The 21838-nt window shown below is 28.9% G+C and overlaps 1 protein-coding gene across 2 annotated transcripts; it reads right to left on the bottom strand.

Annotated features, from left to right (window-relative positions):
• Positions 1 to 15765: 15765 nt before the first annotated feature.
• sud1 (Prolyl 3-hydroxylase sud1) lies at positions 15766 to 21175 on the bottom strand. 2 transcript variants are annotated; one of them, XM_065515608.1, is made up of 8 exons: positions 21007 to 21175; positions 18455 to 18545; positions 18253 to 18392; positions 17983 to 18180; positions 17207 to 17401; positions 16674 to 17152; positions 16298 to 16439; positions 15766 to 16232 (listed from the first exon to the last, which is right to left on the bottom strand). In XM_065515608.1, the coding sequence occupies exons 1-8, from the start codon at positions 21062 to 21064 to the stop codon at positions 15907 to 15909; spliced, it is 1629 nt and encodes a 542-aa protein (XP_065371680.1). In that variant the 5' UTR covers positions 21065 to 21175; the 3' UTR covers positions 15766 to 15906. The 2 variants fall into 2 exon arrangements, with proteins under 2 accessions (XP_065371680.1, XP_065371678.1); XM_065515606.1 differs by lacking the exons at positions 15766 to 16232; positions 16298 to 16439; positions 16674 to 17152; ... (2 more) ...; positions 18253 to 18392; positions 18455 to 18545 and adding an exon at positions 18801 to 20660.
• Between the last annotated feature and the right edge of the window lie 663 nt (positions 21176 to 21838).

Here is a 21838-nt window from a genome sequence, read left to right as displayed (position 1 = left end):
CTTTATTCAAAGGACCCTAATCATACTAATTATCCTCTTTCTTAAAGAAATGTTGTCTTGATTAATACATTTAAATGAAAAACGAAAAACGTTCAAGTATTAATATACAATAATACAAATTTTATAAAAGTTGTACAATTAGTTATAAAAATATACACAAAAACATACATATCCTTAAATTCCAATTGTCTCGAAGTGTCGAAATTCTGGAGAACATTAAATTTTATACTGTCATGGAAAACATGTTTACCAAATATAATTGAATTGAGAAAAGTAAAGGTTAAAAAAATAAATATTTTTATAAAAAATTTACGTTTAGTTCCTGTACATTTGCCCATAAAATATTTTGCTTTATAAATTTTAACATTTCTGTAAGTAATTTTTCATTCGTTAAAAATTACAATGTATATTAGGGTGGGTCGTTTTTTTTATGAAAAATCGTATAGCAGAAACGGATTCTATGGAAAATTCTAAGAAATTTTCTCCAAGAAACCATAGGTCTAAAATCAAATCCTATCTTGCGCATTTCGTCTTTTATCCAATGATATTTCAGTACTTATGTTTATACCCTACACCACCATAGTGATGCGTTTGTTCAGATGTTTGTAACGCCCAAAAATATTAGTTTAACACCCACCTTAAAGTATACCGTTCGACTTAGAATCACTTTCTGAGTCGATTAAACGATGTCCGTCCGTCCGTCCGGCTGGCTGGTCGGCTGGCTGGCTGTCCATATAAACCTTGTGCGCAGGGTACAGGTCGCAATTTTGAAGATATTTCGATCAAATTTAGTACATATTATTTGTTCGGCCCAAGGACCAAGCCTATTGAAACTGGCTGAAATTGGTCCATTATTTCACCTAAATCCCATACAAATGTCCTTCCAAAATTGGACTTTATCGGTCATAAATATTAAATTTATATATGTATCTCCACAAATTCCGCTTCAAATAAGTTTTATATATACAAAATTCATGTCACTAAATTTTGTTACGATCGATTCATAATTAGTCATAGCTCCCATATAGACCCGCTTCCGAAAATCACTTTAACGTGCATAAATCGCTAAAAAATTTTGGTATACACACAAAATTCAACATTCAACATTTATGTCATATAGACATAAATCACACGACCCAATTTCATGGTGATTGGTCCATTATTGGTAATAGCTCCCATATAAGGCTCACTTCTGAAAATTACTCAAAAATATTAAAAAATATAATTATTGAAATTTTAATAGAAAAATGTTTTTGCTCTTTTACTTAGTATAGGGTATTATATGAGCGGGCTTGACCGACCATACTTTCTTACTTGTTTTTAATATTTTTTTTATTGCATAAAAGTCGAAATGCGCAAGATAGAATTTGATTTTAGAGGAAACTTTCTTAGAATTTTCCGTAGATTGCGTTTCTGCTATACGATTTTTTACTTTTTGATCTTCCATACAATTCGACCCAGCCGAATGTACATATATACTTCTTTTTTTTATATTTTTTCGATTTGTAATAGTATTTTTTTGTTTTTTTTTTAACAATTTTAAATCAATATTTTTTATTCATGTTAATTAAAGGGCACTGTGAAAAATTCAATTGAAGGTATATTTCATGTCAAGATAACTAAGCGGTAGTTTTCAGAGAAAAAAAGTCTACCTGAACCTGACCTATGGAAAAAATAAGTATTCCCACACTTAAAGTTTTTTCTCTAGTGGTTTTTGTTGTACATTTTATACACTCAAGATGCGCTATTGTATCTACTACTTATAATTTTACTCTATACATTGACAGTTGTTGTTAATTTTTATATTTTTTAGTTGTTGTATTAAAGTAACCTTGACATCAAACATTTTCTATCATTTAAATTTTTATTGCACATTTGAATAACAAACTTTAAATGTTAGGTGGGAGTTAAGATGGCTGCCTTGCACCACCAACTGCATTGACCCAAGTTTCTCTATCTCTAGTAGTTTAGTAATTAACCAAATTTGTGTTAATTATTAAATACACGTTTGTAGTTGTTAATACCATAGAATATTAAAGTTAATTATTTAATAATTGTGTTTCCTAAATTATTAAACACAACAACATGAATGTGGTTGTTTAAGAAGAAAAATTAATGACCTATAACCAGAGTTAATGTCATCGTAAAGTTAATAATAGCATAAGTTTAAAGGGCAAACTTTAGATTACAGTGGGGCGAATAGGAAAATAAATAACAAGTAAATATATTTGAAATTCTGATCTATTTAATGTTATTTTTTGAAAGAAATTTCCTAAATCATGTTGAAAATTCAAATATTGATTCATATAATTAAAAACTAGCGAAACGTTTATTGTTAGAAATCAAAAGCAATAAAATAATTAAGATTTTTAATATATCGACATTTTTTAAGAAATCCAAAAAACAATGGTTCCGTTTTCCAAATTTTGTAACTTTCAGTCAATTTCCGGAATGAGTTTTAGTTATAAACTTGGACTAAAATTTAGCAGCAGTTAGTTTTAGATATGTTCTAAAGAACCAAATTAGACCCATCCAAATCAAATCTATTTTTTAGATATGGCGGGCCTACGTAGGGTCGATTTTTTTTTATAAATCAAATAAAAATAACTTGCTAACAGTTATCTCGTCCCTATAACTGTTCGCATCCAAAGTTGGAACATGCAAAAAAGCCCTTATATTTTTTCTTTTGTAGAAAAAAAATTCTTCTGGACTATATACAATTTTTATATGATACGAAAAGAGAACTTAATTCAAAAGCGAGTAAAATAAAATTTGGCTCACTCAAGCGGACCTAGTCGCCATCAGACCTATCCAAACTTGGCCAATTACAAAAAAAATAGGTTTGAGTAAGAAATTCTAAAAACGGAAAGCACCGATCCAATTTTATATTAATTAAAATTTTATATTTTTCTTCATGGAAAATCACCATATTATACTTTTTTTAGTTTTTAAGGTAAATGACAACCGAAAAATTAATAAAATTATTTCATTTCACTAAAATATAAATCTATGTCCTATGGTTTGTGGAGCTTCTCATCCCCACTGAGTGAGAGGGGGTCAAAATTAGACATTTTAGCCAAACAGGTATTTTTTCTCATCCAAGTAACTTCCCAGCAAAAACTTTACTTACCTAGTAAGCCAGCAAGTAATATTGGAGCAAAGTAATAACTACTTATTATTTGACTGAAACACTAGTTATTTTTGTTCGATATTTTAAAAAATTAATGGGTCCTACTTATAAATCGGTATAAGTAGTTCAAAAAGCAAGAATATGTAGCTAAAAAAAACAGAAAAAATATTGCCTTGTGTGGGAATTGAACAGTCACATTATTTGGTGGTTCGATTTAGCAATCGATATTGTGCAATCGACTTTTCGCTAGGTTTTGGCATGAAAAAAAATTTTAAAAAAATCATTTTCGAAGCGCCCAAATTTCAGAAAAAGTAAAAAAATTACCTTTTCTCATATTATATTTTTAAGGTTTTTAGTAGGTAATAAAAACCTTAAAAATAAAAGTGAATTTTTTTACTTTTTCTCAAATTTGGGCGCTTCGAAGATGATTTTTTTGATATATCGTAGTGAAAATGTTTCTGCTCATGCCAAAAACTATTCGATATCGAAATATCGACAAATTTTTGTCCATACAAATCTGCCTACCATAATGTTAATGTATTCGAAATTGTTTTTTTGTATTTTTGACTTTCTGTTAATATGGGTTAAAATGTCCAAGTAGACTACAATAGACTACAAAAACTAAATTTCCTCGGAATCCGCCAAAGTCAAATCACCTAAATTCTTCACTCATTTTTATACCCTTCAGCACGCTAAAGCTATTCGCGTTAATAATTTGTCTAATTGCGACTTGGTTACAAATTAAAAAAAATTATAAGAGCTAGTTTCGGGATAAAGATAATCGTCATTCTTCGCTTAAACCTAAATTAAACTAAAAATTGTGTTTCTCGCTTATTGTTTATATGCTATATAATCTAGGCTGAGCATCATTGGTGAGTTAAACCTAAGTATAAAATGACAAAGCTTTATTAACATCAATATAATTTTTAATATATATTTTATATACTTTTGCTTTTGCGGTTGCTTTTTCTTATAAAATTTTAAGTATTGCCATATTTATATGAAAAATTTTGAGGAATAAACATGTGATTTGACTGAAAAGTATGGCATTGTTTAGAAAATTAATCCATTACTGAGAAACACAATCATTGGTTAAATCCCGGCAAAATATGTTTCAGGTTTAATATAATAGCGTGTTAAGCTGAGTTTAACTGACAAGTAAGAAACTAAGCTCTAAGTGAAATTAAAATGATGCCAATTTATAAAACTCAATCGGAACTATCAGCGTATGTTAATGTCATATTAAATAATTTTTGATTATAAATATGCAATGTTTTGCAAAACACAAAACATGTGATTTAAGTTTTTCAAAAATAATGTTTCGACGATTGGAGGATGTATATTAATACTTTCAAATTCGAAATATAGTGTGAAATATTTAAGGATATTTTTTTGGGTTAAAAAAGTATATTTTTTTATGATAAAATTGTAAGTCCTTAAAATATGTTAACGACCACACGATTTTGGTATCAAACTAAAAGAAAGTTTCAAGTTGACACTAATTTTGATGGTATTCATACAGCGCGGTAGCTGTCTGGAAGCAAAATGTGGTTGAAAAATCTCGATGTATTTTACGATATTCAATCGATCAATTCGATTGTCAATAGCAATCACTACATTACATTATTGCTTTTAGTTGCAATTTAATCACTCTTAATTAACCAACAAAAAAAAACTTCATAATATTATTAACTTTGAATTTAACATAATTTCTGTGGGTCATTTCATATTTTTTACATCAATTATACTAATGTATTAAATTAAGCAATAGAATAATATTGCTCCAGTATAAATGTGCATTATTTTATTATAATTTTTTTTTAAATATGTATGAATATCATTTTTTTGTTTGTTTTATGAGATTTAATTTCGTCATCGTTGAATATGATTGATTACCATTTGTTTGTGTTTTGTTAGCTTCTTTATTTGTTCATATACCATCCGATACGCATTTTAATATTGGGCGTTTAATTATGATTGCGACTGTAAAATTGTTATAATTGTAATTAGTTTTATTAGAGACAGACATGAGTTTCAAACTGAGTTATAGTCATATTAAACTAATTACATAATATTTTATATTTTGCATAATATATTATTTATTCAAGACTACATACAATGTGTTTTTGCAATTTAAAAGTTTTAGGTTTAAAGAACGTGAGAACTTAAATACATAAATAGAAATACAAAAAAAAATATTTAAAAAATTATATATATGGGGCAGTTCATATCAAGTGAACCAACTTTTAAAATCAATGTCTTCCGATCGGGATGAAATGTCCAGCAAGGTTAGTTCTATTGGATAGACACAATTTTTCAACAAGATCGGTCGAGAACTCTCTGAGTTAGAGGGGGTCAAAATTTGACATTTTGGCCAAGCAGGTGTTTTTTCTTATCCATGTAACTTATTAACAGGGAAACCGGAAATATGCTCTAAAAAAAGCGTTTTAGGCGCTTTAAATATGCAAAAAAAATTTACTTAAATTTTCAAATAAAAATCGTTGTCTATTGGATCTGAAAACATTTTTAAATATAGAAAATGTTCTTTCGACATCAACTGATGTTACAGGAGCAAATTTAAAAGACAATATTTCTTTAACACTTAGAACGGTTAAGTGTGAATTAGAACTAAAATTTGATATTTAGATGGAGCTATTATTAAAATAGTGCTTATTTTATATTAAAACAAGTAAGAGAGCTATATTCGGCTGTGCCGAATCTTATATACCCTTCACCTAATTATACTTCAAAATAAAAAAAATTAAATATTTTTAGGTGAACAAAAATTTTTTTTCAGTTTTTTAATTTTTTGGATAAAAAAATTTTTCGAATTGTTTTTTAAATTTTAAAAAAAATTTCTGTTTTTTAAATTTTTTTTTTGGTGAAAAGCCATCTATTTTTCAATTTTGAATTTTAAACAAAGGAAGTAAAAACCTGTAACACAACAGCGAAAAATAAGTAAGACAAAATTTGTTTTTGATAAACTCAAAATATGATATTAAACAGTAAAATATGCTCTAAAAACGCAAAATATGACATAAATATGCTCTTAAAACAAATATATGCAAAAAAATGTATTTAAGGGTAAAATATGCAAAAATATGCACTAACAAATCGATGCCAAAATTCTTAAATAGTTCTTAAACGTGTAAATATCTTATCCATGTGCTCATTAGACTCACCAGAAAAAACATGCATTTGCATATTTTGGTTTCCCTGCTTATTACCTATTGTTCTTAGCAAAATGTGTCCCAAATAGTTTCTTCAAACTTTCGAAAAAAAAATTTAAAAAAAAAATTTTTGGTATTTTTTTTCAGAAATCAAAAACTTTTTTGACATTTTTCTCAAAATGGGCCCTTTTTCTTTAAATAAAGCTTAGATATTTTCCTTGAAGACCTATTTGGTCGCTTAGTGAGATGCGAGTTCGGTATATATCAAAATAAATGTTTTTTTGTAACTCAAAACATACAATTTTTTACTTTTTTTGCAAAATCAAAAACTTTGCAAAATCGAAATTTTTCCAATATGGGCCCTTTTTAAATTGTTTTTAGCTCAAAAGAAAGCTTAGTTGTTTTCCTTTAAGTCCTATTTGGTCACTTAGTGGGATGCGAGTGGGATATCTATCAAAATAAATTTCATCCCGATCGGAAGACATCGATTTCAAAAGTTGTTTCACTTAATATAAAATGCCCCATATGTATAAGTACTTCCTATGGTATTAAATATTTGTATATGGCGGAAGTGCTGACTAGTTTGAGGTTTTCTAACAGTTTTATCGATTTTTTAAATTACCTAATTAAATAATGCCAAATAAAAATACATAGATATATTTTTTTAATTATAATAAAAAATACAGTTTTTTCAAGAAAAATTAATTTTTAGATTTACAAAATTTTATTTTTGGTGGGAAATTTGTGTAATTATCGATAATCTTTTTTTCTTTAACAATCACATGCAAAAGATGAAAAATATGTAATTTTTTTTCGTTTTTGTTTTAAAGTATACATACATACATATTAGGGTATTCAATTAATCGGGTTTCTAGTTTAATCGGTTAACCGAGCAAATAATTAATCGGGGTTTAGATTTATTCGGTTAATAATCGGTTAATTTAAAATTATTCGATTAACCGAACAATGTCTATTTTAATTTTACATTGAAAATACAACCACGAATTTTGTGTACAAAAACATAAAAAACAAACAAAACATAACAATTCAACCAAAAAATAATAGCAAATAAGGTATTTTAGATCCTTTTTGTATACAAAAAACTAAATTTTTTTTTAGAATTTTAGTGAGATCTTCTGAAATAATGTTTTAAAAAAAAGAATATAATTTAATTTTTTTCCTCTTAAACGATTTTTTAGTTTTTTCTAAGCATATCAAATATTTCTTTATATCATCGGATTGTTTTAAATATTGAATACTTTTGATAGTTTCGTTAAGTTCTGCCCATTTGAAAGTATTGTAACATGAAATTTATTGAATATTTAAACCTTGTTTTTATACTTAGGTTTATTGTATTACTATGTAATATTATTTTGGCCAAATTGGCTTTTTATTACTGAATAAAATAAAAAAAAGTAAACATGTAAATGCAAACAAAGTTTCAAATACATGTAAATTAAATATGTCAGTTGTTATTCTCACTAAACATTTTTCTTGGATGTTTGAAAAAATATATAATTTTAATTTGAAATTTGTATTTGAATTGAAATGGAAAAATAAATACAAAAAGATATGTTAAAGTGCAAAAAAAGGAATTTCGGTTAATCGGTTAATCGACACAAATTAATCGGTTTATTTGTTATTTGAAAATCGGCAATTTTAAATTATTCGAACAGTTAACCGTCCAAAATTAATCGGTTAACCGATTAACGGTTAATCGATTGAATACCCTAATACATATACAAATGTATTACAACTATTATGTTTCTTTTGTTTGTTGCAAGAAAAATTTCCGCCAAATACTTTTAAGATATATTATTAATTAGTCTTCGTTTGTTTTAGCTGATTTTAAATTTCAATAAACGGATATCGTTTTTAAATAAGTATTTGAACATTTTAAACTTAAACTTAAAAATTAATGAAATAAACAGAAGTTACATATGGGCATTTCCACATAAAGGTCTACCGTGGCTAGGGTTTGGGGTTTCCGGGATAATTTTATTATAAAATATTTGGAGATCATTTGTTACTAAAAAATTAAATATTAGCGATATTCATGATGTAGAGCTCTTGTCCTGCTAATAGAGTAAAAGAGCAATTAAGTGTCACAAAATTTTATAAATTGTTAATGTACCTTTATAATTCGCTGTCGATCAATATTTTAATTGCATTTGTAATGCAGTTTTTAGCTTCATTATTTTAATTTTTCTGTTATACAAAGTTTTTATTATACATATTTTTTTTATAAAATATATTTTAAAATAAAATTTAATTCATTGCCAAAACAAAAATTACCTCATATAGTTTAAGAAGTGTAAATAAGTGGTTCTAATGTATTTTGTTTTTGGTTTCTGCTATACTGCTCTTTTGCTACTTAGCTAGAGAAAGTACTCTACATTGTGAATACCGCTATTATTTCATAGAAATAATGTTATATGTTCGTCATAGAACTATTTTTTTTAAAAAAATTTAGTTTTCAAAATGCATTCAGTAAGTCATTTGACGATTTCTTATTTTAGTGGCAAAGTTTCCAGACACCGAGAAAACTCTTTCGCTTTAAACAGGTGGTGGTTTTATCATTAATAAAGCATTATAAAGACAATCTAAATTTTTTCTCCGATTGCTACATGCTTCAAATAAAGATAATTCCCGCTTAATACGACTTTCAGCATTTGATTTTAAATGTTTAGGATTTTCTTTTTCAATATTAATTGAATAATCTAATTCGTTGTTAAAATTTTGCTCCATTTGTATTTCGGAAACATCATCATCATCGTTTTGAACTGATGATGGAATATTGCGGTCAAATAAGCGTATGTATGAACATTGTTATTTTGTATTAATTTAGCTTATTATGTTGTGAAGTTGTTAGGAAATTTACATAAGTCTGCTGTTATATTGTTTATTAACTTTACATTTTATTGCAAGAACCATTTTTTAAGAAATCGTAGAATTTTTAGATAACAGCTGACCATAAAGAGTGTTCATCATAGCAAAATGTCGGCTTAATGCTTCTACTGTATCCTTAATATGGTTTAAAACCTCCACTAATATTTGGAACAAGCCATTCATCAAACAGATATGTTATATTTAAACGTATTAAAGTATTTTTAATTAATTTTAAATTTCCCGTTTTTCCCGGGAAAAAAATTTAAATTTCCCTAACCGTGACCGAAAATAAAAATGTTCATAAACAAATGTTTTTTTTTAAATTTTTAAATTTATCAAAAGTTTATTAAACAAACATTCCATATAAAATTTGATTTTAAAACCTTTGAAATTTTTTTAAATTGATTATGAATAAGGCCTATATCAGGGCACACTTAGAAAGGTGACTCACACTGGTTCAAGGGCGGCATTAATTAATTTTTTTCATGTCTTCTGATCTACGTGATTTTTTTACAGTTTGTAATAAACAATCTAATTATCATGTACCAAAAATATTAGGCTTATATCTTTATTACTTTTTTGTCCACAGACATTCAAAGGTGACCTAAGTGAATGCGTTTGTAATGACCGTATTATATATGCTACCTTTTATCGCTTCATGCTGTTAAAATATTCTTGTAATGACACTATAATGATTTTTTTTATAGAATTGGATGTTATAAATGGTATATAAGCAAATAAAAAAAATTTTAAAAATTAAAAAAAAAATTTTTTTTACTACTATAAATTGTCCAAAAATATTAATTTTCTCCAACTTCTATGGATTGTACCTATTGATCTCCAACGACCTCTAGCCCGAGACTTATATCGAATTAAAGCCTGAAGTCTCACCTAACGATTTATTAAAAATTCAGCTGCCCGTTTTTGCCCCTAAGCAATTCCGGTACAAAAAACCAAAAAAAAAGTTAGGAAAAATTTGCTTCACAAGCATGTTATTGCGCATGCAATAACAGCTTTTTTTTAAAAAATAATTCGGCATCTCGGGAACTATTGGAGATATTATTACAAAATTTCGCATGGTTGGAGCTGAGGTGTTTTCGAGTTGATTCGTAGTTGTTCAACTTCCTACGGGTAATAGGGGCCAGTACGTGGCCCCTCAAATTTGGTCACCTCGGGTCTCAAATTTTAAAAAAAATCGCCAAAAATCCATTTATGATCCGAATAAGCTGAAATTTAAAATATAAATAGTACTTGAGAAGATCTACTAAAAATACGCTTAGATTTGTAGGTTATCTATATTAGTTGAAGAGATATTTAGGTTTATTGATTTATTTTTTTTAATTTTGCTCGATCTTGTTTTGGTTTTTTAGATATGGCGGGCCAAGGGAGGGCCGAAATTTTTTTTGACAGCATCAGCCATATTGGCGATAAAATTCTAAATAAAATAAAAGCAACTTGGAGGCAGTTATGTCATGCCTATAAAAAGTTACATGCATCCAAAGTTATAAAATGTAAAAACTAAAAAAAAATTATAATATGGTGATTTTCCATGAAGAAAAATATAAAATTTGAATCATAACAAAATTTGGAACCAATATAGACTCAAATGTCCTTAAATCAATGCCATTATAATTTTTGATATTTTTTAATTTCAAATAAAAATTCCTGAAACGGGGAATGTGTTCCCAAAACTCAGTTTTTTTTAGAAAACTGCCTACTGTGACGTTATTTACCGTGTGATAGTAAAAAAAGCTTTGCAAGTATTTAAGAAAAATATAGGGCTATACAAATAGGGGGCTATTTCGAGGATCAATGCTTTGCCTTTTTAAAATTTTTTACTCAAACCAAAATTTTTTTTTTTTAAATTGGCCAAGTTTGGATAGTTCTAGGGAGTGAGCTCCGTTTAAGTGAGCCAAATTTTAGTTTACACGCTTTTCCATTAAGTTCTCTTTCCGGATCATATACAAATTGTATATAGTTCCGAAGAAAATTTTTTTCTACAAAAGAAAAATTTAGGCACTTTTTTGGTAAAAAAAACGTAAAAATACGGACTTTTTACATGTTCCAAATTTGGATGAGTGTAAGTTTTTATAGGGACGACATGACTCTTAGCAAGTTGTTTGTATTTTATTTAGAATTTTATCGCCAATATAGCTGATTTTGTAAAAAAAAAAAATCGACCCTCCGTTGGCCCGCCATAACTAAAAAACCAAAAAAAGATCGAGCAAAATTAAAAAAAAAAATCAATAAACCTAAATATCTCTTCAACTAATAGAGATAACCTACATGTGTAAGCGTATTTTTAGTAGATCTTCTCAAGGACTATTTATATTTTAAATTTCAGCTCATTCGGATCATAAATGGATTTTTGGCGATTTTTTTAAAAATTTAAGACCAGAGATGACCAAATTTGAGGGGCCATGTACTGGCCCCCATTACCCCTAGGAAGCTGAACAACTGCAAATTAACTCGAAAACACCTCAGCTCCAATCATGTGAAATTTCGTAATAATATCTCTAATAGTTCCCGAGATACCGAATTATTGCCGAAAAAATACGTTTCTGAACCACTGTGTGACTGCATCACTACAACACACAGTGGTTTAGAAACTTTTTTTTTTGGAAATAATTCGGTATCTCGGGAACTATTGGAGATATTATTACAATTTCACATGGTTAGAGCTGAGGTATTTTTGAATTGAATTACATTTGTTCAGCTTCCTAGGGGTAATACGGGCCAGTTTGTGCCCCCTCAAAGTTGGTCACCTCGGGTCTCAAAATTTTTAAAAAAATCCCCAAAAATTAATTTATGATCCGAATGTCCTGAAATTTAAAATATAAATAGTCCTTGAGAAGATCTACAAAAAATACGCTTACATGTGTAGGTTATCTCCTTCAGTTGAATATTTATTTAGGTTTATTTATTTTTTTTTTTTAATTTTGCTCGATTTTTTTTTGTTTTTTTTTTCAAAATATCAGCTATATTGGCAATAAAATTCTAAATAAAATAAAAAAAACTTGGTAACAGTTATCTCGTCCGTGTAAAAAGTTACACGCATCCAAAGTTGGAACATGTAAAATGGGCCTTATTTTTTACGATTTTTCCTAAAAAAGTCCCTATATTTTTTCTTTTGTAGAAACAAATTTTCTTTGGGACTATATACAATTTTTATATGTTCCGGAAAGAAAACTTAATGCAAAAACATATAAGGTAAAATTGGGCTCACTTAAGCGGACACAGTATCCCCCAGACCTATCCAAACTTGGACAATTTAAAAAAAAATATTTAGGTTTCAGTAAAAAATTCTAAAAAGGCAAAGCACCGATCCTCGAAAAAGTTCCGTATTTGTATAACCCTATATGTTGTTTAAATACTTAGAAAGTAGTTTTACTATCACACGGTAAATGGCGTCACAGTAGGCACTTTTCTAAAAAAACTCAGTTTTTGGAACACATTTTCCCCGTTTCAGGAATTTGAAAATAAAAAATGTCAAAAATTATAATGTCATTAATTTAAAGACATTTGGATCTAAATTAGTTCCCAATTTTGTTATGATATCTTTAACCGTTAAAATTTTACATTAAATCAAATTTTATATTTTTATTCGTGAAAATCACCATATGAAAGTTTTTTTTAGTTTTTAAGGTAAATGAAGTCCCAAAATTTTATAAAATTATTTAATTTTACTAAAATATCAATCCTCAGGTCATAATGTTTTCAACAGTATCAAATACTTATATAAAAAGCCTTTATTTACTCCTCAGAAGTTCCACAAACCTTGCCCGCTTTGACAAATTTGTACGTTTTTTCATATAGATCTTCTCAAGGACTATTTATATTTTAAATTTCAGCTCATTCGGATCATAAATGAATTTTTGGGGATTTTTTTAAAAATTTTGAGACCCGAGGTGACCAACTTTGAGGGGGCACAAACTAGCCCGTATTACCCCTAGGAAGCTGAACAAATGTAATTCAACTCTAAAACACCTCAGATCTAACCATGTGAAATTTTGTAATAATATCTCCAATAGTTCCCGAGATACCGAATTATTTCCAAAAAAAAATGTTTCTAAACCACTGTGCAACAATACAAAAACAACAGGTACTTTGTTTTTGTTAAAAAGTAGGTGAACTGTCATAGTTGCCTGTGGTTGTTTTTGCTTTTGGGTTTGTTGTATTTTTCGCCACAACAACCACAAGTAAATTGACAATTCAAACTGAATAAAGTTACAAAAATCCTTGAAACTTTTTTCCAAGATGATTTGTATAGGAGAAAACACTAAAATGTAACTATGTGAAAGTATTTAAAGCTTATTACAACATTTTAAGGGCAAAAATAATAATTTGAATTGGCTATATTTAATTTATTAATTTAATTGGTATATTTTAGGCGAAAACTAAGCTCTCAATTAGCATGTAGTATGAAATGAATTTGACTCTGGTTGTTTTTTTGCTATTATCAAATTGTTTATTGAAACCGAATTTATATTTTCTATTTATTTTTTTAGTTTTTGTATACATACACATCTGCTCAAAATAATAGATACACCTAATTGGAAAAAATTTAAATGGCGGTAACATTGAAAATTTCCTCGCAAGCGTTAAGAATACATCATATTATTAAAATTTCTATCTGGCAATGTCATGTCAGTCAAAAATCTGGCAACTATTTGCTTTCATGTTGATTTTTAAAAACCAATTTATTTTAATTACAAAAAATTATTTGCTCATAAAAATAGATACACATCAGTAATTTGTAATTTGTTTATATACAATTTTTTTTTTGTGCAATTTTTTGTTCCTATTTACGTGAAACAGTAAGTATAATTTAAATTTTAGCAACAATTTTATAAAAAATAGGACTCTTTTGAAGAAAATGGGACGAAATCATCATTGTACCGAAGATGAGAAAAAAATTTTTCAAACGATGAGAAATCAAGGAAAATCATTACGGGAAATAGCAAAGAGCATAGGAAGATCTTTACATTTTGTCCAAAATGCTTTATCTAAAAAACAAAAAAGAGAAACTCGCGGTACACCAAAGAAAACCAGTCCAGAAACAGATAGGCGGATCGTCCTTATGGTTAAAAAAGACCCTTTCATATCATCGAAAGCTATTTCTGCGGAGCTATTTAACGAAATCAGTCCACAAACAGTTCGTCGTCGTCTTTTACAAGCTAAATTGCCGGGAAGAATTGCCAGAAAAGTGCCACTAATGCGCCAAAAAAATATCAAGACAAGATTAGAATTTGCTAAAGAGCACTTACAATGGTCCGGGTGTGAAGGCGAAAAAAAATGGAGAAATATTTTATGGAGCGACGAAACAAAAATAAATTTGTTTGGAAACGACTGCCAAAGAAATGTAAGCCGACCAAAAGGAAAAGAATTCCACGTTAAATTTACAAAAAAGACGGTAAAACATGGCGGGGGAAACATAATGGTTTGGGGTTGCTTTTCATGGAATGGTGTTGGTCCGATATTCCGAATAGAAGATACCATGAATGCTATTGGGTATAGAGACATATTGGAAAACGTAATGCTTCCATATGCAACGGAAAATATGCCATTAATATGGACATTCCAGCAGGACAACGACCCAAAACATAGTTCAAGATTAGTTAAAAACTGGTTCTTGGAGAATAACGTACCTGTTTTAAGCTGGCCCAGCCAATCCCCTGATTTAAACCCAATAGAAAACTTGTGGAGTGAATTAAAGATAAGGCTTTCGAAGGAAGTTTTCAAAAATAAAGACGATTTATGGGAGAAAACGCAAAAAATATGGTACGAGATTCCATTGGAGAAGTGTCAGAACTTGATATCCAGTATGCCCAGAAGAGTGGAGAAAGTTTTACAAAACAAAGGTGGATATACTGGATACTAGCTTTACTTTAATAATAAACTAATTTTTTTAAGATAAAATTTATTAGCTTTTGTTTAATAAGAATTTTTAAAAATGTATCTATTATTATGAGCACCAAATTTTTCGAAATTTAAGAAATTTAATTTACTTTATAATATTTATTATTAATTATGAAATATTTTGTTTTTGTTTTTTACTCTCCTTTTAACTATAAATAAAAATCGACTGAATTTTTTTTATAATTTTACAATATACCATTATTTTTTTTCGTTTTTAAAAAATAAATTTTGGTGTATCTATTATTTTGAGCAGATGTGTATATTTACAGAATATATGTATGTATATTGTTTTACTATAAGAGAAAAACCTGCCACGTACGGTATGTCACGTACGATATTAAATTTTATTTATTGAAAAATCATCAAAAGATTGTTATTATTTAAATGTAAATGTATGCAGAAAACATAACACCTCTCACGATTTGCAATATTTTTCAAAATTTATTTCGGTCGATATTTTGGACAACAATGTTTCGAAAGAACTTATTATTTTTTAGAAAAAATATAGTACCCTCTGAATGGAACATAAAGACCAAATTATTTTTCAGATACTCTTATTTTTGCAAAATCTTTTCCACTCTATAGGAGTACAAATGTCACGTATGATTACATGGAATTGCCCATATGATTTTGAAAAAAGACACACAAACAGTAGCATTTTAAATGATTAATTAATTTTATATTTTTTTATTTAAAAGAATGTAGTTACAAAAATTGTAATTTAAAAATTATAAATAATTAATGGAAAATAAAAACACTTCAATTAATACCGTTTACTATTACTCTAACGTTGCAAAATTATGTTGTCTTTAATTTCTGCTTAACATCACGATTTTTCTTCAAAAGTTTTACCATCATGGAGAATGATGTTATAACCGGTACCATTATTGGTAAAAATAATGGTATGTAAATGGCATACTTTTGTTCATCGGGGAAATATAACTGGGCCAATAGACTGGCATCAAAGAATGCTTGTTCTGAAGCTAAAAATGACTTTTGTGCCAATTCGGAGGCTTTCAATAGTTCATTATTGGATAAAGCTTCTTTGGCTTTGAGAGCCAATTCGTAGGCCGAGTTTATAGCTTTGCCAACGTCATCGTTAATTACAATGTAACTGATATTGTCTGAAAGTGATTAATTGTTTCATTAAACATTTATTTTTAAAATATCGATATATTTTTCGATTTACCTAAAAGTTTTATAAGACTTTGTAGAGTATTAGTAGTAGTTGTTATGTGTGTAATGGCACTACGTCTCAAATATGCCTCATATTCCCAGAGACGTGGAGCTAACTGTTCTACGCCTACAGTTTTAACACCTTCAGTTGTGACCTATATTATTAGTTTAAATAAACAAATTTATTAAATTGAATTTTAGCTTAAAGACTTTAATGCTTAACTATAATCCATTAACACGAAGAAATACTATCGGTTAAAATTATTTGTGTATGAAATCTGTCAGTATAACTATTAGTTAACACATAACTAGACTTCGTGTTAGCTTAAAAGTTATATAAGTAAATTTTAACTTTTGTTGCAAAAAAGGAATATCTACATATTACTTACCTCCACGCTTATATCCAACAGTTTTTGCAATTGATACAACATAATTTGCATGATATCATTTGTCTGCACAAAAAATGATACCTTTTCATGGGGCATTTCATTGTATTCCTTACATGTCTCCAATGAAGGATTGGCAATTATAATGCCACCCCATTTAGGAGATATAAAAGCATTTATATGATCCAAATTGGCCTTTTGGTTTTGTTTATTGTAAATATAAACCGGAGCAATATCGCAGGGCGTTATATAGACCACCAGATTAATAGAAGTTTTATCTGTAATACCAGCACCTAAATTCTTTTCGATGGCTGTTATAATGTGCGGCAAAGAGGATTCAGACAAGGCATAATGACGTGATAAAGGAGAATTATCACGTATTTGTCTTAGATCGGCCTCAAAGGCTAATTGATATTTCCACTGGGTTTTCAAAGTGTAATTGGAAATGTGTGAAACTTGATCCAAGTAAGGTTTTAAATATGCTGGAACAAAATCATGTGACAGTGTGATTTAAAGTAGATTTTTTGTATACTTACTCTCCACTGCCATTTGAACGTGCCATTTGGCATCCATAATATCGGGTCTTGGATTTAAAACCGATACAATAACATCATATTCTGCCTGAGGAGCTTCAGTTCTTAAAGCGTCTCTTTGGTCTTTTGTTAAAATTTGCTTAATTCGGTGAGTTTGCAAGATATAGGAATTTAAAACTTGTTTAATTCTATTTGAACCTAGAAATGCATTAAAGTGACACAAAATATTAGCAAATATACAAGTAAAATCGTGAAATTAAAATTAAGAAAGACTTACAAATTTACTAGAATATAAAACAAGTAAGAAAGTGATTATAAAATATAATACCCTACACTGAGTAAATGAACAAAAACTTTTTTCTTTTAAAATTTGAATAATTTATTTCGTGGGTGATTTTCGAAAGGAAGACTTATATGGGGAGAAGCTATGCACAATTATGGACCGATCATTATAAAATTAGGTGACATAACTTCTGTATATATAAAACTTATTTGGAGATACCTTATATTATTAAACATTTATGACAGATAAAGTTCTATTTCGGGATGACATTTGTATGGGGGCTAATTGAAAAATTTGACCGATTTTTGCCTTGGACCGAAACAAACCAGCCAGAAGGACGCATGGACATCGTTTAATCATAGTCGATCGGAATACACCCTCCCCACTATGGTGGTGTAGGGTATAATGATGCTGTTCAGTATACACAGAACCATTTATTTAAACGTAAAATATGTCTTTTTTAATATAAAATCTAAGAAAAATCTAAAATACTCACTTGTATCACTGCGTATCAAAGCGGTTCTTTCATTTGTTATCAATATTTCCTCTTGCAGTTTAGGCCATTCTATAAGTACAAAATCACCTTCGTTTATTTGATGCTCTTTTAATAGTAAACTCTCCAAAACGGCTGGTGTTTTAACAGTAGAGGCCTTTTCAAAATAAGGTATTTGTTTAAACTCTAAAACCCATATTTCTGAAATGGTTAATAGTTTTAGAACATGATGTTTTACGAACATATCTACGGATTACGTATGTTTTTACTTACCTTCATTTGCATATCCCTCTTTTAATTCCTCAACTAATAGGGAAGATCTTTCAGATTTAAATGTAAATATGCCAATTTGTAATTTAATCTTTAATGGTTCATTATTCATATTCATTATATCAGTTGACGGCAAACTTACTCTGTTAAATGTTTAAATTTTAATGGGATTTTCTAAGGTTTTAAATTATATATTTGTTATTACCTATAAACTTCAGTGGTTTTCCACCACATCGGTACACCAATTATAATGACCACTGTCATAAATGCGATGGTAGCATATAAACGATATTTATCTGTAAATATTTGTAATTATTATTTTTACTTTTAATGCCTTTAACTCTTTTTACAAAATTTCCTGATTTATAAAAACCAATTATGTTACGAATATATGAATTTTATAAATAAAACTTACAAATATTTCGGATTGATTTTGAAATTTGTACGCCCCTCCGATACAAAGAAAAGAGATTGAAAAAGCTTTAGATTTCTATTTATTTCAGCCGATTTAAAATTGTAGCATAATTAATGGTCCCTTAAATTAATACACATTTATTATAGATCATACTCATTTTTTTTCTTTATTCAAAAAGCGTTGCATTTTCACTTTACAATATTTATATGTTCTTAATTTTCTCAGCTTAACAAATGTGTTAATACAATATCATAATTAAATATAGATAATAGTTTTTCATAAAGATGATACTATAAAACTAATATTAACGAATAAAAAATTCAATGAGATACGTCTAATTTATGAAACACTATGTAAGTGATAGCAAAAAAATAAAATACTTCTCTTTGAGAAGAAATTAAATATAATTATTCCTTGTAACTGCAAGAAATAACAAAAACTGGTCCCTTGTCCAATGAGGTATTGCGGGAGACATATTTTGTAAATTTAGTTGTACCCTCACAACGATAAACAATATTGAGAGCATTGTCCACCGGTGTAATAGTCAGCAAAACAGATTCATCATCATCGTCAAAGCCCTCGCCCTCCAGAGAATCAGTATCACTTTGACTAGAATGTTTTTGCGAGGAATGGGCTTGATCTGTGTCCGGTGATAAATATGTAATTACAGCTGCACCTTCAGATGCATTCAAGTAATAGATTAAATCCAGTGTGTTATCTTCACATATGGCACCGTCTCCTAATACAGTGTAATCACCGTGATACCATCTTTGTACTTCTAAACTAAAGGAGGGCTTAGAGCAATTTGGACCCGATAAGTCTAAATCAGTAAAGTCTCGCAATAAAGAAAACATTTGTTTGTTGGAAAATGTCTGTATAAGTTTCTCTATAGTTTTAGAGCAGGTTTTTATGTCTAAAACCTCATAATTTTGTGCATTAGCTGGACCCTGGCGAGACCATTTAAGAGAATCATCGCTAAGAAGCTGTTTTAATGCTTCTTCAAATATCTCACGGCGGAAAAATTCATATAAACATATTTCAGAGTTATCTTCGATACGTTTTTGAATACTGCGCTTTGTTGTGGGCTTAAGATATACCTCATTTAGCAGATGGTCTATTGAATCGGAGGTGGGTTCTGTGGCTGGTTTAAATTGTAGTTTGTTGAAGGGTCTCAATGCATCTGCCACTAAATCATCATTCGAAGCTCCGTGGAACCAGCCATTTATGGTTAAGCGAGGATAATCAAATGTTGTTACTTCACCCACCTGATGAAATGATTTGGAGCCAACTTTGAAAATGACAAATTGATTGTTTTTCGGTGAAATTTTTCTTTTCACTGGAAACTGAGGCAGGGATTTTTCATCGCTAGAGAATATTTCTAGACATCCTCCCTGTCCGTCAGACCATACCTCGTTATTTTCCCACGGTGACAGATAATAAATGAATGCAATTTGTCGATCTTTGAGTAAATCATCATGTACCAGCAAATAGTCACCACAGTTGTACATTGAACAGGAGGCAGACACATAGTCTAATTTTAAATTTGTGACCTTTTCCAACCAAGGTCTTACAGAACGTCTTAACATTTGCAAGAAGTTTGCCAAAAATTTACATTCAATCATATTGGATAAATCGGTGCTTTGATAGAATTCGTATAAATCCATTTGTTTACGTGACCAATGAACTTTTTCCACCATTTCTTTTACCAACAACTTGCAGCTTTCTTTGTTTTCCAATAGCTCGGGCAAAAGACAAATTTGAAAAGGGTCTGTATAGACTGCAGCTTGTGTGGCGGAATCTTTGAAATCTTCTTTAGACTCTTTAAACCATTCTTGCTGTAAATTCTTGGCAAATTCGTTCTGTGTGTAGGGTTGCCTTAGTGACAAGTCTATGGTCTGAGGTTCTTGTATGGTTTGTAATTTAACAACTTTTGTTTTTGGTTCGCCTTCAACTGGTTCCATCTGGGAGCACAAACGGCCATTTATGCTGGCAATGTCTGCAAAGAGAACAATAATGAATTTTGTTTTATTAAAAAATAATTGTTCAAATGCATACCTTACTTTATAACAAAAACACTAAACAAAAAGTCGATTTGGTATTTTCTTCTTCATTTATATACACAGACACTTTCAGAAATGATTTATATTAAACAAATCAAAACCATTATTTGCTTTTTATAACTATTTAAAGTTTCGACTTTTATTTATGAAACTTTAAGGATAAGTAACAGAAAGGGATTTATTACGTTCTGAATTTAGTGATACACTTTTTTCACATTTTGGAGCAACCCTTTTTCTTTAATCTTATCACGTTCATATTGCTACAGATTATCATTAACTTACCTTCTTTTGCATCTTCTTTACTGAGTTCTTGTTTTTCGTCATTTTTTGATGAATTCATTATTATGTTTTCCTTTTTCACAATTATTATTTAAATATGCAATATTTTTGTATTGTTTTAATAGTTTTTTTGGTTCATTGACAAAAAATGTGCAATGTAGTGTGTTTTCCTTTTTTTTACATTTGCATAAAAAAAGCCGAAAATGTCAATTGCTTAAAAGTGCAGCCAAGTTATGTTTTGACTGTTTATGGTACTGTTCGACAGGGGTTGTGAAAATTAAAAAATCTTTTTTTTATCATCAATAATCTAAAACCAATTATTAAAGTCAAATTTATAGAAGCGACGACAGAACTACAACAAATACAACAGGTACTTTGTTTTTGTTAAAAAATGGTTGAACTGTCAAAATTGCTTGTTGTTGTTCTTGCTTTTGGGTTTGTTGTATTTTGGCCAGTGGCCAATGGGCACAACCAAGGCGAATTCATACAAGGTGGTGTCAGTTCTACAAAAACAACGATTGGTCTTAACAAATGTCAAAAAACCGAAATGAAAAATTAAACAAATAAGTATTTAAACTTAATATAGTGTAGATAATTGAATAGTAAGGGCTTTAATTATTTATGTAAACAATAATTTTTTGTTAATAAGCATAGAATATGTAGATATTTAAATATAAAAACAAGCTTTGACAGTTGTTAGAACCAAAAAGCGAAACTCTTTTTTTGTTTTAGAAAATGTATGTACATAATTTCCAGACTTGGATATGAAATTTTTTATGTGAAAAAATCGAATTGCATTGCATGGGCGGTATGCGGTGAGTATTGCCGATTTTAT

Source organism: Calliphora vicina, chromosome 1 (assembly GCF_958450345.1).
Source record: "Calliphora vicina chromosome 1, idCalVici1.1, whole genome shotgun sequence".
Taxonomy (NCBI): domain Eukaryota; kingdom Metazoa; phylum Arthropoda; class Insecta; order Diptera; family Calliphoridae; genus Calliphora; species Calliphora vicina.
Note: the sequence above shows the minus strand (reverse complement) of the source record. Positions and strands in the feature narration are given on the sequence as shown.